The 18722-nt window shown below is 35.1% G+C and overlaps 1 protein-coding gene across 1 annotated transcript; it reads right to left on the bottom strand.

The window, feature by feature from the left end:
* Positions 1-395: 395 nt before the first annotated feature.
* LOC142340013 (uncharacterized) lies at positions 396-4696 on the bottom strand. The gene is made up of 3 exons (XM_075390408.1): positions 4449-4696; positions 3296-3442; positions 396-603 (listed from the first exon to the last, which is right to left on the bottom strand). The coding sequence occupies exons 1-3, from the start codon at positions 4617-4619 to the stop codon at positions 454-456; spliced, it is 468 nt and encodes a 155-aa protein (XP_075246523.1). The 5' UTR covers positions 4620-4696; the 3' UTR covers positions 396-453.
* Between the last annotated feature and the right edge of the window lie 14026 nt (positions 4697-18722).

Here is an 18722-nt window from a genome sequence, read left to right as displayed (position 1 = left end):
CCTGTCAAAAACGAAAATAAAAAAAATCTTTTTAATTCCATATTCTAGGCTGGACAAGCTTTCTAATGATACCAGTCTCAACTCTCTACGATGAATATATCGATCGGCCAAAATTGACAACAAAAAACCCATTTGAGTATATAGTTCCTCCCCCCCTCAAGAGGGGTCGGAACAACAAGAATATTCTAGAATAATTCCACTTGTGTGGACCTTCTATGTGTCACAGTCAAATTTTTGAGTTTCATTCACTCTCAATTTTAGATTTTGAGTTTAGTTTGTTTTCGCTGTGCAACATGTTTGCGCAACTGTTTTACTAAACTTTGCGTACTTGAGTATTTGAAATCGCTCTGCCTTGTCGAATAAACTCATTGCATCTGTCATACTAGAAAGACGGATTTAGAATGTGAACACTTAAATTAATCGAGCAAAGTATAATCAAAAGCTACACTACACTCATTGTTGTTTTTCAGAGATATGCTTTATATCTTGATCAGTAACCAGATTGCTGCTGTTGAAGAGAACTGTTCCAGTCATAATCAGTGTAATCCCCACGATCCACCACATACTTATTTCCTCGCCAAAGAACACTAGACTCAATATACCCTGAAACAAAAAGTAATCGTACTGCTTCACAACAGACCAAACATCTTACAACACTTCAGTTTAGGCTTTTTCTAATTATGAAACTAGAACCCTTAAATCCGCTCTTTACAAGCAACGCTTCATTCTCGTGACGAGTTATATTCTCGTGATGAGCAGAGCGACAAGGGGACAGATCTACTTGCCAATCAAAAATTTCACAGCATCAATACGTCACAACTAAAGAGCGACTGTCCCAGTGACCCAGTCCTTGCTTTATTTCTGGAAATTTTATCGCTTACCCGAGATATGTCTCGGTCAGACTAAGGAAACATTTTGGCGTTATTTAACTGTGGATAAGTCAGTTATCCACATTATGGGTTTAACATTATGGATAACATTATGGAAATCTTAGTTGACTGTTAATTTACTGTTAATCAGGCTCTTGCTCGAGGCTATTAATTTTGAAGATATAACAATATAACTAATGAGAAAAAATTGTGTAAAACAAAAAACATGATCGAAAGGTAAAGCGAATAAAAAACAGCAGCAAACCCTAAATAACAATCCAAAAATGGAATAACTAATGGCCTGAAAATTGATATTTTTACAGCAACATGACAGTTAACAAATCCCAGTGCAAAATAACAAATCCCTAAGAGCGCAATAATGAACGAAAATTCTAAAAACAGTAATAAAACATCATTCCAACATTTTGCGTTTCAGGAATCACGACTGAAAAAAATACGACTGAAAATATTGACTGAAAATATTGACTCCACGCACGCAAAGAAAGATTAAATACAAAGAAAAAATAATTTGTGGGAACCAATGAGACGAAAAAAATTGAGGCAAAAAACAAACAATTAGCAAATATTAAAAATAACTTTGGAAACTCTGAAAAAAGGACCAAAAGAACTACATTAAAGGCAAGATTAAACAATTCACGTTAGGATTTCGAAAATAAACGGTACATCAGCCAATAAAAATGATACCTAAAAGTTGACGCCGATAAGTTTATTAAAATAACAGTTTTTTTGGGACTAAGAGAAAACAATGATACTACCAATTTTCGCAAAACCTCAAAAGCTCCATGATACTCTTTGGGATGTCACAGTAAGCAATAGCTACCGACAAAAAAATTTCGATTAACTAAATCGTCATTAGAGATCGATCAGACCTGCCCTAAAAAGAAAATGCCCTAAAAAGTCCGAGCAGATCTTGAAAAATAAATAGCCGGAAGACACCGGAATCAACTCGAAATAACACTTGACTCAGATTTTAAGTAACTACTTCCTCCAAGCAAAGATGCATTGAATAATTCATTTTCATCTTGAAAAACTATTCAATGAAACAAACCACGGGAGAATTTTTTTTAAAAATTAAAGCCAGATTTTCCACCGTTATCCTGAAAACTCTTCACAAATTTCGACTGAAAAACTTGTTAGTGAATAGACCTTAAAATACAGTCAACTTTGTCCAATGAATGACTACTCACTGGTAATACCTTATACAAATAACAAACCAAGACAAAAAAGCAACGACAATTACTTTAAAGTTTCATTAACTTAATTAAAGACCGACCTTCAGACATTCAAGCGCCTTCTTTTAAAATCGACTCAAAAAACTGAAGGCAAGAAGAAATGGAAAGCAAAAAACTATGCTGAAACATGCAAATTTTTAAAATAGGCGAAAATAGGCCGAAAAATTATATAATTTAATCAATACTCCGTGTAAAATATAGCCGAAAAACGATAGAAAACACCTGAACAGATCACTAAAAACTACAGAAAATTCTAACTTGCCTTGAAAAAGAATTCGAAAGTTGCTAAAAACGCGTCTAAGTCGTCAAAATGTCAAAAACAGATAAAACTAGCATTTACAAGTCTGCTATATCCTTAAAATCATTAAAAACTGTTCCTAAATCTATATTTGTTGGTATACTTTAGAAAAACTACTTTGACCAAGAAACTACTTTGACAAAGAAAAACTACTTTGATCAGCCGCACGTGATCGAAAGATTTTTGTTAGTTAGCGCAAATTTTTTCACACCTACATTATCAATCCGTTTCGAAAACCTGCATGAACAAAAAGCCACTCTCTCTTCTCGCTGCTATCCATTTTTAGTCAACAACAAAAGAAGGTCACAATTTTTGCACGTGTGGCATTGACTTTTGCATCCTGTTTCAGATCTAGACCGATTAAAGTCAAATAGTTTTTCTTATAAAATTCCTGAAATTTAAAAATAACATAAACCGACTAATGTCGGAAGAATTGCTCTCGAACGGCAGGCGAGCCAATTTAATTCAGGGGCGGTAGCCTAGATAAATTTTTCACTAAGGGTGCAAAAAAGGTTGCCCACGCTGCGATTCCAACCATGGACCTCCCGATCCCTCACCAGAAGCACTACCCACTCGGCTATTAGGCCCTCCTTTCTGCTTTTATGCAATCAATTTTATATTAGCAACAAGCTTTAGTGAGAACAATAGAAATCACTCAAAAATGCAGAATGAAAGCGTAAAAAAGTCGCATGAGAAGTCAAAGAATGTTCTAGAAGAAAAGCGCAAAAACGGTCGAGCCAAAATTTACATAAAAAGACCAACATGTTTACAATAATTGCTATGAACTTCGTTCGAGAGCAATTAATGAGCTATGATATGGTACCATCATTTTCTTGAGACAATAATACAATACTGGAAAGTGTTGTGCTGCTAACCGTAAGAAGAAGATTAGATGCCAAATTGGTGGCCATGGGCACAACTGTAGACTGAGAGAAGGCCAGGCCCCGAGCAACGAAGTTAGCCATCAGAATATTGCACACAATTGCAGGAAGCAAATGAACTATCACAAGCACACCACTCACCTAAGTACTTTGAATTGAATTATTATTATAATTACAATATTATTACATCGGTTTACAATAAATTTCCAAAATTATTAAAGTAGGGCATTATTTGTATGTAGAAGGTTCAGCATTGAGTAGTACTACTCTTCAAGATGATGAACCTTAATGAGAACCAATTGTTTAAAAAATTCTTCAAATAGTTTTGTTATCAAGAACGTATGTACTAACATAACATTTAGCAATTATAACAAATCACAATCCGATGCTCAACTGAACTAACTCACCACAGTATCCAACTTAAGATTTAAATGAACAAAGAGATAAGTGAGAAGAAAATTAAACAGTTTCACTCTATAAACAAATAGTATTCAGCCACCACAAACTAAATGATGAGTTACATCAACGACACCTCACGATAGGAATGGGACAACTATTGCATTTATGGAGAATAAAAAAAAACAGGAAACGCCTGAATTCTAATTAGGTGAGTTATTGCCTGCCGTAAATTGGATAGACATTGTACTCTCGTTCATTGGTATCTGAACTTCCATTATCAGTCGATCATTTAATACAAAAGAGCTAGCTATGTTTGTTAGCTATATTAAAAAATAATAAATTATTGCGCACGTATCCTCTTACATCAACTGCCTTAATTGACACTGAGGCAGAAGACTGCAAATTAACAACAAGTTAAAACTATAAGCAATTAAAGGGAAAGTGTGTATTTAAGCAATTGGGCTTCGGTTGAACATCGATAAGGCCAGTCTATAAATGGCTACTGAGAAAAGACGACAAAAAGAGAATCCAATTATGACCAGTAATGAAACATCACAATTTTTTTTTGAAAACGCAGTGAAGTCATAGGAGCATCGATTGAAAAACAAACAAGCAGAGCTGACTTTTTATTCCAGAAGAATATACATAGGACTTGACTTGTTGCCACCGAGTTGATCTACTACCCTTTTAGGGGAGGGGCTTTCTTTTAATTGACCTCTTTCCATATCTTTAATGCAAAAAAACTTACTATCACATCGAATAAATCGTAAATCCCAAAATCGGCGCCTTTTTCAGATGATTGTAAAATTGCAGCCCAGCTGATACTTATACTGTAGCCACTGAGTTTGACAAAGAAGGCTGCCAGGGCTGCGCATGCTCCTGCAGAAACTCCGTAAAGCGGTCCATTTAGGGAACTCATCAAATCAAGGCTCAGGGTCAACTCATCTCACTTCATCCATATTTAATAATCCTTGTCTGAAAATAAGACACAAAAACATTCCAATTTAATCTGCTCGTGATTAAAATTACAAGTTCTCAAAATTCGTTACGATAACTTGTATCAGTTGTCGACCAAGAAAACATTTTTATGGAAAAAAAATTTATTATGCACTCTACTTTCTAATATCTTATAATCATTTCTCATTGCAATAAGACGGCTCGCGCGAGTCCGTGCATAGCACAGAATGTTCCAACATACCTCTCAAGTTTGCAAAAACAACTTTAAAAGTCTGCCCAAGAAACCGTTGTGAGTATCTTATATGCATTAGAGAAAAAATACTAATGTTTGAATTTTGTTTGTTCCTCTTGCTGTTGAATCATTAGGCGGTCTGTCAGTTACTCTCAAGAAAACGTTAAAGCGCATAGCTCTGTTAGCTGACAGCAGGAATTATCAGTCGCAAGGACAAGCTATCGCTTTCGATAGATTGGCTGAGTCGGTTTCCGTTGTGATTGTACGAGGATCGGCCACTATGTTGCTTGCACGAGTCCCGTAACCCCGACTTTTGCAATGTTTTTGGGCAAATTCTATTTTGGGCAGTCATTTTGAACTCCAAGAAGAGTGGAATCATTTTAGAGATGTCACCCAATGAGAGGGGACCTTCGTTATTGTAAGTATTGTCTCACCCAACGAGCGGGGAGAACAAATAATTTTCAAGAGCTCAATGAAGATTGAAAAGAGAAGAATTCCGAAATTTAAGGAGAACGAGACTGATGTTATAGACAGCGATTGAGAAGAATGAAGAATTCTTCAACAAAACAAACACTTCCTTATTTGAACTTTTAATGAGCAAAAACTGATTCCGAATCAAAGTTTGATAACAAAGATTTGTATTAATTTAATTAAGTTTCATATAATGGTCATCTAATTTATCTGTTTTCTCATGTTTGAAGCAAAAAAAATGCCGTCTTTTTTTTCAAAAGAACAAACTCTACAAACATAAGTGTAGTACAGTCTGAGAGGCACAGAAAAATCATACAAACACACAAGCAGTACACATTGCACAAGCAAACACCAACACACAAATACAAAGCCAAACGCCAAAGAAACATTTAAATTTTGTTTTTGTCAATTTTTCCCTGCGCAAAGTTCGTCACAGCTCATTTAGGTCTTTGTTCTTTTTCTGAAAAACTAGGTGTGGAGTTTTGAGGCTATTGTATCGGTAACTGTTGTTTTGGCACAAAACGTTGAAACGTAACATTTAAGTTTTAAATGAAAAAAAAAATACAAAAGCAACTCTAGAATTTGGAAAAGAATACGTTTTTCTGCCTTTAGTTGTACATTTTCAAGCCAGCCTCGCATATATATTCTCCCATTTTTGAAAAAAATGTTGGAACAATAAATGCACAAAAATATGGAAAAGAACTGCATTTATTGAGAGACAATAAATTATACTTTCGATTATTTCGAAATTCGGAATATATATTATTCTCCAATGAAGGATAGGACATCTTTATTTCTCCCGACAACTTATCCTATTTAACAGAAAACAGGGTGTTCTGGGGCATCAGCTGTTGAAAAATTTGAAAAAGTTGAAAATTCATAACTAGTATTCAAAACCCCAAAGAAGACGAAAAAACCTTAGTTACCCCCTTTTAGGTTGGCAACCAGTATGATCTGGTTGACGACCTAAAAGGAAAAGCACAAAATAGAATAAATTGCGCGCTAAACACCACTAAGTACTCCTGAGAATGGTTGACAAGGATGTTTCTGATTTAAACAGAAACAGCGATGACAACAATGATTTGTTTAACAGTGAGTTCTAAGAATTTAATTCTTTTATAAAAGAGACTTTATAACATGAATTTTCCTAGCACCAAAGGGTTCAGCTCGACTTCAGGTTCGCTGATTGAGGTGGTTATTTAACCTGATAATCAGGTCCCTTAGAAAGCGTAGAAATTAAAAATGAGCGCACGATCTACTCGAATCTACATTTGTTGAAAAATTTGCCACGAAATCATATCGAACAACCCGTATAAAGTCATTTAACATCATTTTCAACTGGTTGATATCGTGACGTGTAAGCGTCTGTTTCATGTAAACAAATTGTTCATTCGACTCACTGCACCCATTTATGAGGAGTATCAGTTTGACTGGATGAGATGCCAATAATTCGCTGATATCGTGGAAAAAATCCAGAGCAACATCATCAAAATCTTCACATTCATCGGCATGGGAAGAATCAAAAACATTCACAATCAGAAAATTAAGGTGTTCAAATCGTAGCAAAATACGAGGAATATAATCTACGCAAGTCTGTTCTAAAGTTGCGACCAGTCCGAAAGTTAGCGATTGTAAATGAGAGACTATTTTAACTAATTCATCAAAATCTTGCTCCTTCCAAATAGTTTCAATTCCAAGATTTTCAACATATTCATTATCCGCAAACATGTATAGGAACTTGAATGGTAATTGAACAGTGGCGCATTGTATTGCCAAGGAACTCAAATTCGCAAAATGATGTTCGTCATTGAAACTAGCCAACTGAAGGGTGTCGAGATTAGGAAAGCATTTGACTATGAAGTCTGACAATGAGAAAGGTGACTCATAACTACTAATCCTGAAGCAAAGATGCGTTATGGAAGTCAGAGCTACCAAATTAACACGCCCATCCATTTGAACAATTTCGATTTCTAGATGCTTCAAGTACTGCAAACTTCTCAATGGAGCCACGCTTGACAAGTGATATCCGTAATACAAACACTCAAGATTTGGGCATAAATGAACAAGAAATTTAAGAGTACTGCTAGAATTGTGTTCTCCGACCAATGGGGCGATCAGTTTGTCAACGTTTGGCATCACTTCGGCATCTTCCAGTTTAACAGTCTCCGGAATCGAATAAAACGTCAACTCTATTTTTGCTGATAGAGTGTTGGAGAGAACTTCTCCTAGAGCAGTTTTAAAGTACGACAAGGAATCCTGTTCATAAGGATTGAAACCGTTCCAAAGCAACCGTAACCGTTTAACTTGAAACACTTGTCGATAATTATCCATTAGTTTTGCGAATCGCGTGGTTCTGTTCAAGGCCTCAACTTTCTTCCAAAGAACATTGACTTGGAGCTCCGTTACTTTCCACATAGGTTTGTGTAGAACGAAATCCAAGATCGGCCATTCTTTCAAGGTTAGCAGCGTACCAATTGATACAAAGAATTCTAATTTGCTTTCGTCAATTGTATCTCGCAGCTGCCTGCACGTAGCACGGAAGCTCAATATATCTCTAGGGAATTCAAGCGAGATATCAAAGGACGCAGAGCTACCAAACATCTCCGGCTGCGTGTCCAACAAATGCTGGCAAACTTTCTCAATGATGTGAAGAGGCATATTTAAAATACCGACAGGAGGCTGCTGACTGATTGCTGCCTCTTCTTCCATTCTCAACAACAGACATAAATTATAACTACAACCTGAAAATAGAAATAGTAATGGTATAACTATTAATAATTTAAAAAAATCAGCAGAAAAAGTGATGAACAACAATTCAAAGAAAGGGAAATTCAAACTCTGGCCGCGCCAGAAATAATTGTTCAGTTCGCATTTCAATTATGGCTGGACGAAATATCGAACGGGTCACTGAAGAGTTTGCTCACAGCTAAATGAGTACCACGCTAGCAAACAAAAAATCTAAACATAAACCGACAAACGTCGGACAAACTGCTCTCGAACGACAGGTGGGCCAATTTAATAAAAGGGCTGTAGCCTAGACAGATTTTTGTTTATAGGTGCAAAAACATCAGACCAGGGTAAGATTTGACCCCTCGACCTCCGGAGTCCTCGACATCAGCATTCACAACTCGGCCATCACACCCTGGGGATTGCCTATGGTACAACCGTTTCTACTTTAGCAAAAAAACTTTACCTCGAAGTTGAGATCACTCAAAACTGAAAAAGAGAAGCATGAAAAATGCACTTGAGAAGACAGATAATGTTTCAGAATGGAAGCGCAAAAATGTTCAAGCAAATCTTTTGCATAGAAAAGATACACGTTTAAAATAATTGCTTCAAAAATTGTCCTGGAGCAATAAGATACCCATTTGAATACACTATCTCTACAAAGGTTCTGGTTAATTCATCATCACGGAGAATATCTATGTTGAAATCAACCACTACAATGACTTTTTTATTTCTAAGTAAGAGCTGTTCTAATTCATGATCCAACTGCGCAAGAAAAAGCAACTTATTTGATTTGATTGTGGGGTTGTATAAGATCAAAAGGAACAGGGGATTTCTACTGACAAGTACTTAACTATTGAACATGGATGCCCTTCAATTAGATCAACTTCTTTTTTAAATGGAAAAATTCCACTTTGAAATAGGGTGACTTTGAAATTATACCAAATTTGAAATACCACCCCCTTTTCCCTGCCTTGTTTTTGAAAGAACAGTTTCATAACCTTTTATCCTGTGGCACGTAGCAAGATCCGAATTATCTTACAATGATTCAGTTATACCTAATATTGCAGGTGGAGACTCAGGGTTATCTACTAGTTTCTCAAGTTCCTCGTGGTGTTTTCTTAGTGATCTAGCATTTAGTAAAAACACATCAAAAGATTTATCGCAAATAATAGTATTTGGTAAATTATCGGGCAGCATTTCAAAATTTCGATCCAGGTTTCCCAGTAATTTGGTGCTGGCGCTTCTCTTCTGCTGATGGTGACTCGGTACGAGATGTCTCAACATTGTCCACTAATAGTTTGCTTGGCATTTGGTGATTCGGCCATTAAATCCATCACAATCAATCAAAGCATCTTTGTCATTTCTCCTGGACTTCAGTTCAGTGACAGCTCACGTACTTCTGTAATTTCACGAACAGGCGATAGATTGTTGAAGTTTCTTTTTAATGGCGGCATTCGTGATGACATATAAGACGTGTCTCGAGTAGGGTTACCTTGCGAGGTTACTCCACAGAGGTCTTAAAGTATCTCAAGAATATTATATAATCTTAGGGCTTACCTGACCAACTAAAGTTCTATATCCCTAGTCTGTTAATCTTCTATCTGAGCTTCAGTAGACAGTGCACGGCGCCAATGCTAAAGTCTAACGTATATCTCCATACTAAACAAGAGCGGAGTAGAGAGACAGAGAGAGAGAAATATACTTTATTATTATATCAGGTGTGACTCTAGTAGGAACCAACTAAAAGAGTGAAAGGGAAACAGTTAAACATTTAGGGAATAATATTTATTCTTTTTCAACCTATCAGGATCGAGTATTTGAGACTTTATTTATTCTCATAAATAAAGTCTTTCTCAGTTTTGAATGTCAATCAATATTGACTCTATCATTCCGGGTTGTTGAGTTTTTGAAATATTTATGAGTAATACAGTCAGTTAATTTCTCTTTATTCTCTCTGGAGTATTTTCTTTTTCTTTTTTGAATGCGTTCTGTTTGTTGGTGTGTCAGTAGGTCAATTCCCAGACATAGGCTGCCCACAAAGTCTTTTTGACATATGTTAGGTGTTCTTAGGTTTAATTATTTTCTTTTTATTGCCTAGTTGTAACATTGTTCTGATTACGTAGTATCCCTTCCGGTTGGAAAGAGGAAATGAATTCTGTCATTTTGTTCAGTCGTTATCAGTTCTGCAGAAAAATGGAGGGTAAGTAACATGGATCTTTTTGGCCATGTAAATTTGGTTATTGAAGCTGAACATGTATTAGTTTATATTATTATCCATAGAGTCAAGGGCAGGCATAGGTCCAATTGCCTGTTTCCCATTAACGGTTATTTCATACTTCTACATGTAAACTGTGTTAGTTGTTCCGATGTAGGTTATTGGTAAAATTTAGTGAAAAGAGCTACGAATCTGTAAATTTTGTTAACGCGCTTATTTTTTAAAAATACGCTTAACACGACATAATGCTTTACCATCTTTCAAATAATTCTTTCCGGACGTTCATTTAAACGTCTTTTGAATTTGTTAGTTGTTACTGTGAATGAATAGTCAGAAGATCAATCTTCTGAAGAAACGTAATAACTACATGTGTTTAAGTTACATGCGTTCTACGATTAATGGTCAGATCGGGTCTGGAGATTTAATTATTACAATCATATTCATTACAGATGAGTTTAAAATGGTTTGTTCTGTCTTTTATAAATGGTTAATTTGAAAATTGAAATTTTCGAATTGGTGGTATGGTTATCCTGGTATATCTATCAGGTATGGTCTTTGTATAATTTTTAAATAGATTGTTCTACAAAATTGTTTTTAAACACAGTTATGTGTAATGGTTTTGGAATTTCTTTGTTATAGTTGTTATTTCATATGTTGATGTTGATATATTTTTCATGTTATGACTCATTGTCGTTATGTGTAATTTGTTCGTTAGTTGTTATACACATAGTATAGTGTAAAGTGTATACAATGTTTTTACACACGTTATGTGTGATTGTTATCGTCGTGACGATTATTATCGATGTTTGTTACCAGTTTCGTTATCATTCGTTATTCATTTTTAGATGTTAAATTCTATTTGTTTTCAATGATGACTATCAGGTACTTTTTCTATTTTTTCTATTCTTATTTACAAAATTACATGTTGCATGTATCTAACTATGTGAGAGCTTTGCATATATACATGTACTGTTAGAGGTTTGATGAATAGTTTGTGGGAAAGTTTTGAAATTGAACAAAAGAGCGTCCATTAATAATATATTTTAAACGATGCTTGAGGAATAGAATTATTAACTATTAAATGTATAGTTTTAGTAACTACTACAATTGGTATCAAAATGAAGGGGTATCACAATGAATGGGTAGCAGTATGTACATTAGAAAACTTGTATATTAAGATACACGAGGTATAATTAGGAGTTATTTAATAAAGTACCATGAAGATTTAACATCAACTTATGCAATGGTTATTCCAGGATGAGAGATACACTGAGATTATACGACTGTTATTTATTCCTTACAATGTATCCGTTTGATCTGGGTGATTAGTGCGATTTTTGTATCTGTTATACTCGTTCATGAAGTGATCGTCTTTGGAGAGTAAGTCTGCGAGCAAATCGGTTAAATTGTCAAAGCTGATGTCCGTGATTGAAGCTTTTACGGATTTTCGAATTTCTTTTTCTAAATCTGTTGTTCGTGCAGTATGAAATTCAACTCTGTTAAGGAAGGCTTGGTTTGTTACAATTCGTTCTAAATGGTATGTGTGGTACTCTTCACACGGCTCAAGTGCTTCTAGTGGTATTATCAGTGGTCTTTCAGGTGCATATTTTGGTTGAAATATGTAATAATTCTTGATAGGATCGAAGTTTCGTAGTGTTCCTGTTATATAGTCGCTTTTTAGTTTGTAACCGTAGTTTAGAAATTGTGGTGATATCAGTTGGTCGTTTATGTGAATGAAACTTTTGTCAGTACAATTCGCCTTGTCTCTGAAGAAAGTATAATATATTAAATTATGAATCAGTTTCGTTTCATGCACTCGATAATTATTATTTTGTACATCCTTAGGTGTTGGATGCAAAAAGTTAAAGCTAAGTTGAAATAACTCGTGATCAAAGACACTGTATGCAGATAGGTCTTGTGACGCTTTGGCTACTAGATGGTCAAACGTACATACTAATGGCATCTTGAATTCATAATCTTAATCGTATAGAAGTAGTTTTGTCAGACCATAAAATTGCTTTAAAATGGTGTAAGAGGCCTGATGTAGTTTGTCTCGCCTATATTTTTGGTACTTCTTTTTCTTGTATTAGTGTTCTCTGAGGGTAAAGGTGGAAAATATTCTGATACGCGGTCTTTTAGATTGTGAAGTGGTGCCATCACAAAATTATAGGTCTTGGATTCGTATGGCATATCTGCCCAATTTCTGTAGGAGAGTAGTGGGTTATAGTCACTACTGTGAGGATTACTTAATGTTCGTGGATCCATTTCTGCGAACCAAATTGTTTCGCTAACAGTTTGTGTTGGTGATTGTTCAATCGTTGATTGATGGAAGACCGACTTCCTGTTATTACTGCGGGGTGTTACCGCATGCGGAAATCGAAGGTTGTTCGGTCTTATGTGAGCCGAGTTCCGTTCAAATCAGCTTTGTTGTGCACGTTGTTGCATTCTGTGATGATTTGTAGCAATGTCCTCAAATGGTGGTGGTGGTCTAACCGAAGGTGGGTGTATTGGCATCGGTGGTGATGCGTAAGTTACACTTTGATGTGAATGATTTTTTACTGGTCGACTGTTTTGGTAGCTAGGTATGTTTTTGATCTGTGTTTCAGATACATTTGTTTGGTTTGACTGGTTATTTTTTCTTGTTCGAAAGGATTCTAAGTCTTTCCTTACATCTGATGCTTTCGGTCTTACAGTGCGTTCTGCAATTATTTTTGCGATTTCCGATGGTGTCGGTTGGTTGAGTGCTGTCCTGCTCTGTTGTTCAGGTGTGTTCAGTTGTTAACGTCTGCTCGCCTTGTCGTCATTGTGTCGTTGTAGTCGTCCGTCTGTGTACTACATTCCGACGCGTTTTCACGGATTGTTCCAGGGCTGGAAAGTCCCGATCCCAACTCTCCCCCTTCAACGTCGTAAGTGAGAGGTGAGTCAGCTTAGTATTCCATTTTTGATGTCATTGCTAAAGCATGCGAAATGTTTAAACATTGAAAGTTTTCTAGCATCAAGATAGTGTGATGTTGTTAGATGTTACTAGTTGTAGATCTAAGTATAGTCTACATGTACTCCATAATCTATGGTTACAGCAATCTCCATAATCTATGATTATTGTTACTGCTAACGGTTATTGTTACTGTTGACAAGGTTAGTATGTATTGGTTATTAATAGTTTTATGATTCTAAACAGATTTCAGGGGCGGGGTAGATGTGTTATACATTGGTACATCTGTCGTGCCGGTTATAAATAGCGGTTGTGTATTAGAGATACATGTTTGCATGGTGTGCTGGTTGGATAAACTGTTGTAAATGGTTAGAAATCTACATTGTACATGATGATGCTTTGTATATATGTAGTGATAGAGGTGGAAGTTATTCATGGTTATACATGTTGGCTATACATGTTGAAATATCAGTAGGTGGTGGTATTTCATATGCTGTAGCTTGCTTTAATTGTGGCATTTCATATGGTTGTAATTTGTCATGATATTGTGATGTTTGTTGTTGTAGTTGTGGTGCACTAGGTAATGGTTGTGTTCCTAAGCATTGATATGCGGGTGGTGGTGTTATTAGTTGGCTTGATGATGATTTCATTTGTTCATCTGGTTTTTCATTTTGGTATTATTGTTAATGGTTCTACTCTAAACGGTTCGTGAATGTATTTTCTTTCAGGTAAAGGTGGTTTTTGTTTTTGCGGTGGATCCATAGTTCGTAGTTGTAGGCCGTTTTCTGTTCGTCTAAAGGTGGTATTGTAATGTTTATAATTCGTATCGACATATATGTCTGTTGGTTCATCCTTAGCGTTGTGATCTATTATATGTGGTAAGTCTAGAATGTCTAAGGAAATTTTTCTTCATGGTTCTTGGTTTATAATTTTTATTGTCATTATTTGTATCATTACCGTCACTGTAATCGTTTTCATCTTCTTGTTTTTCAGCTACAAGTTGTGTCAATGTTTGCGAAAATATTCCAAATATTCCTGTTAGTAATATTTTCGTTATGCTGGCTTGTTTTCCAATTGCTTTATGAATAGCGAATTCGTTGTAAAATTTTATTATAAGGTTTGTTATGAATAAAAGCATACTTAGCATTGCGTATAGTATGGCCCTTTTTTCGAGTATGTACCATGGCCAACCAAATATGGTTATTATTTGGTCTTTTAACGATTCGCCGTCAAAAATTTCTTTCCAGTTTACACTTGGTTGATCAATTTGGAAATTGTATCCATTTATATTGAGGCCTTTTAGCCATTTGAGTGACTTTTCGTAACTCTTATAGGTTTCTAAGAGTCCTAATTGCTCTAGTTCTAAAAGTTTTTGTGCGTTAGCTGAGGTTGCCTCTTGTAATGGTTTTTCTCGGTCTCTCATATATTATTGTAGTAAATCTCTGTCGTTCTTGTACTAGTTGTTATTTACTATATATGCCGCTTTCGATTACGCTCGCTTTGCTGAACATGTTTTCTAAATCAATTTCTTCTGGTGATATAGTATTTAGTTTGGTCTCTATTTTTACTGGATATAGTGTTACTCTATATCTAGCTGTTCCTCCAGTGTCTATTGAAATTAGTTGGTCAAAGTTACTATGTAAGCATGGTACTTTCTTTGCCCAAAGTTAGGTTTGTCTGGTTAGTTGATGTACGTATTGTACTCTGTTTTTATATAGCTTTGGTATTTTGTCATAGCATTCTCGGTTTTGTGGTACGTATAGTGGTGAAGACTTTTTTGCACAGTTGTACATTTTCATTATATTTACACCTTCTTGTTTAACAAATATCGATCTATCTCCTGTTAAGATATATCCTAGTAGTGGTGTGTTTTTCTGCACTGGTATTAAGGTTAACTGTCTGAGGTTTCTTGTTTGTTCGCAGATTTTTCAATAAAATTCTATTGCTTGTAAGCTTATTCTAGAGTATATGTTACTCATGTAGAGGTCCATTTTCAAGTCCATTTTCATTGTATTTGAGCTACAAGTTGTGTTAATGTTTCCGAAAATATTCCAAATATTCCTGTTAGTAATATTTGCGTTATGCTTGTTTTCCAATTGCTTTATGGATAGCGAATGCACTGTAAAATTTTATTATAATGTTATGAATAAAATCATACTTAGCATTGCGTATATTATGGCCATTTTTTCGAGTATGTACCATGGCCAACCAAATATTGTTATTATTTGGTCTTCTAACCATTCGCCGTCAAAGTTTTCTTTCCAGTTTACATTTGGTTGATCAATTTGGAAATTTTATCCATTTATATTGAGGTCTTTTAGCCATTTGAGTGACTTTTCGTGACTCTTATAGGTTTCTAAGAGTCCTAATTGCTCTAGTTCTAAAAGTTTTTGTGCGTTAGCTGAGGTTGCCTCTTGTAATGGTTGTCTCGGTCTCTCATATATTCTTGTAGTAAATCTCTGTCGTTCTTGTACCAGTTGTTCTTTACTACATACGCCGCTTTCGATTACACTCGCTTTGCTGAACATGTTTTCTAATTCAATTTCTTCTGGTGATATAGTATTTAGTTTGGTCTCTACTCTCACTGGATATGGTGTTACTTTATATCTAGCTGTTCCTTCAGTGTCTACTGAAATTAGTTGGTCAAAGTTATTATGTAAGCATGGTACTTTCTTTGCCCAAAGTTAGGTTTGTCTGGTTAGTTGATGTACGCATTGTACTCTGTTTTTATATAGTATTGGTATTTTGTCATAGCATTCTCGGTTTTGTTGTACGTATAGTGGTGAAGACTTTTTTGCACATTTGTACATTTTCATTATATTCACACCTTGTTTAAGAAATATCCATCTATCTCCTGTTAAGATACATCCTAGTAGTGGTGTGTTTTTCTGCACTTGTTTTAATGTTAACTGTCTGAGGTTTCTTGTTTGTTCGCAGATTTTTCAATAAAATTCTATTGCTTGAAAGCTTACTCTAGAGTATATCTTACCCAAGTAGAGGTCCATTTTCATGTCTATTTTCATTATTTGAGCTACAAGTTGTGTTAATGTTTGCGAAAATATTCCAAATATTCCTGTTAGTAATATTTTCGTTATGCTTGCTTGTTTTCCAATTGTTTTATGGATAGCGAATGCGTTGTAAAATTTTATTATAAGGTTTGTTATGAATAAAATCATACTTAGCATTGCGTATATTATGGCCATTTTTTCGAGTATGTACCATGGCCAACCAAATATTGTTATTATTTGGTCTTCTAACCATCCGCCGTCAAAGATTTCTTTCCAGTTTACACTTGGTTGATCAATTTGGAAATTTTATCCATTTATATTGAGGTCTTTTAGCCATTTGAGTGACTTTTCGTGACTCTTATAGGTTTCTAAGAGTCCTAATTGCTCTAGTTCTAAAAGTTTTTGTGCGTTAGCTGAGGTTGCCTCTTGTAATTGTTTTCTCGGTCTCTCATATATTCTTGTAGTAGATCTCTCTGTCGTTCTTGTACCAGTTGTTCTTTACTACATACGCCGCTTTCGATTACACTCGCTTTGCTGAACATGTTTTCTAATTCAATTTCTTCTGGTGATATAGTATTTAGTTTGGTCTCTACTCTCAATGGATATGGTGTTACTTTATATCTAGCTGTTCCTTCAGTGTCTACTGAAATTAGTTGGTCAAAGTTATTATGTAAGCATCGTACTTTCTTTGCCCAAAGTTAGGTTTGTCTGGTTAGTTGATGTACGCATTGTACTCTGTTTTTATATAGTATTGGTATTTTGTCATAGCATTCTCGGTTTTGTGGTACGTATAGTGGTGAAGACTTTTTTGCACATTTGTACATTTTCATTATATTTACACCTTGTTTAAGAAATATCCATCTATCTCCTGTTAAGATACATCCTGGTAGTGGTGTGTTTTTCTGCACTTGTGTTAAGGTTAACTGTCTGAGGTTTCTTGTTTGTTCGCAGATTTTTCAATAAAATTCTATTGCTTGAAAGCTTACTCTAGAGTATATCTTACCCAAGTAGAGGTCCATTTTCATGTCCATTTTCATTGTATTTGAGCTACAAGTTGTGTTAATGTTTGCGAAAATATTCCAAATATTCCTGTTAGTAATATTTTCGTTATGCTTGCTTGTTTTCCAATTTTTTTATGGATAGCGAATGCGTTGTAAAATTTTATTATAAGGTTTGTTATGAATAAAATCATACTTAGCATTGCGTATATTATGGCCATTTTTTCGAGTATGTACCATGGCCAATCAAATATTGTTATTATTTGGTCTTCTAACCATTCGCCGTCAAAGATTTCTTTCCAGTTTACACTTGGTTGATCAATTTGGAAATTTTATCCATTTATATTGAGGTCTTTTAGCCATTTGAGTGACTTTTCGTGACTCTTATAGGTTTCTAAGAGTCCTAATTGCTCTAGTTCTAAAAGTTTTTGTGCGTTAGCTGAGGTTGCCTCTTGTAATGGTTTTCTCGGTCTCTCATATATTCTTGTAGTATATCTCTCTGTCGTTCTTGTACCAGTTGTTCTTTACTACATACGCCGCTTTCGATTACACTCGCTTTGCTGAACATGTTTTCTAATTCAATTTCTTCTGGTGATATAGTATTTAGTTTGGTCTTTACTTTTACTGGATATGGTGTTACTTTATATCTAGCTGTTCCTTCAGTGTCTACTGAAATTAGTTGGTCAAAGTTATTATGTAAGCATGGTACTTTCTTTGCCCAAAGTTAGGTTTGTCTGGTTAGTTGATGTACGCATTGTACTCTGTTTTTATATAGTATTGGTATTTTGTCATAGCATTCTCGGTTTTGTGGTACGTATAGTGGTGAAGACTTTTTTGCACATTTGTACATTTTCATTATATTTACAGCTTCTTGTTTAACAAATATCCATCTATCTCCTGTTAAGATTCATCCTACTAGTGGTGTGTTTTTCTGCACTTGTGTTAAGGTTAACTGTCTGAGGTTTCTTGTTTGTTCGCAGATTTTTCAATAAAATTCTATTGCTTGAAAGCTTACTCTAGAGTATATGTTACCCAAGTAGAGGTCCATTTTCATGCCCATTTTCATTGTATTTGAGCTACAAGTTGTGTTAATGTTTGCGAAAATATTCCAAATATTCCTGTTAGTAATATTTTCGTTATGCTTGCTTGTTTTCTAGTTGTTTTATGGATAGCGAATTCGTTGTAAAATTTTATTATAAGGTTTGTTATGAATAAAATCATACTTAGCATTGCGTATATTATGGCCATTTTTTCGAGTATGTACCATGGCCAACCAAATATTGTTATTATTTGCTCTTCTAACCATTCGCCGTCAAAGATTTCTTTCCAGTTTACACTTGGTTGATCAATTTGGAAATTGTATCCATTTATATTGAGGTCTTTTAGCCATTTGAGTGACTTTTCGTAACTCTTATAGGTTTCTAAGAGTCCTAATTGCTCTAGTTCTAAAAGTTTTTGTGCGTTAGCTGATGTTGCCTC

This window comes from Convolutriloba macropyga, chromosome 5 (assembly GCF_964194025.1).
Source record: "Convolutriloba macropyga chromosome 5, txConMacr16.3, whole genome shotgun sequence".
NCBI classification, from domain to species: domain Eukaryota; kingdom Metazoa; phylum Xenacoelomorpha; order Acoela; family Convolutidae; genus Convolutriloba; species Convolutriloba macropyga.
This window is presented reverse-complemented; position numbering and strand designations above follow the sequence as displayed.

Bases quoted from the DNA above. Each gene is read 5' to 3' on its own strand.
- LOC142340013 (XM_075390408.1), bottom strand. From the start codon at position 4,619: ATGAGTTCCCTAAATGGACCGCTTTACGGAGTTTCTGCAGGAGCATGC. The intron at 3,443-4,448 runs GTAAGTTTTTTT...CAAAGTACTTAG, and splicing joins ACGATTTATTCGATGTGATA to GTGAGTGGTGTGCTTGTGAT. The intron at 604-3,295 runs GTTAGCAGCACA...TTTTTGTTTCAG, and splicing joins CATCTAATCTTCTTCTTACG to GGTATATTGAGTCTAGTGTT.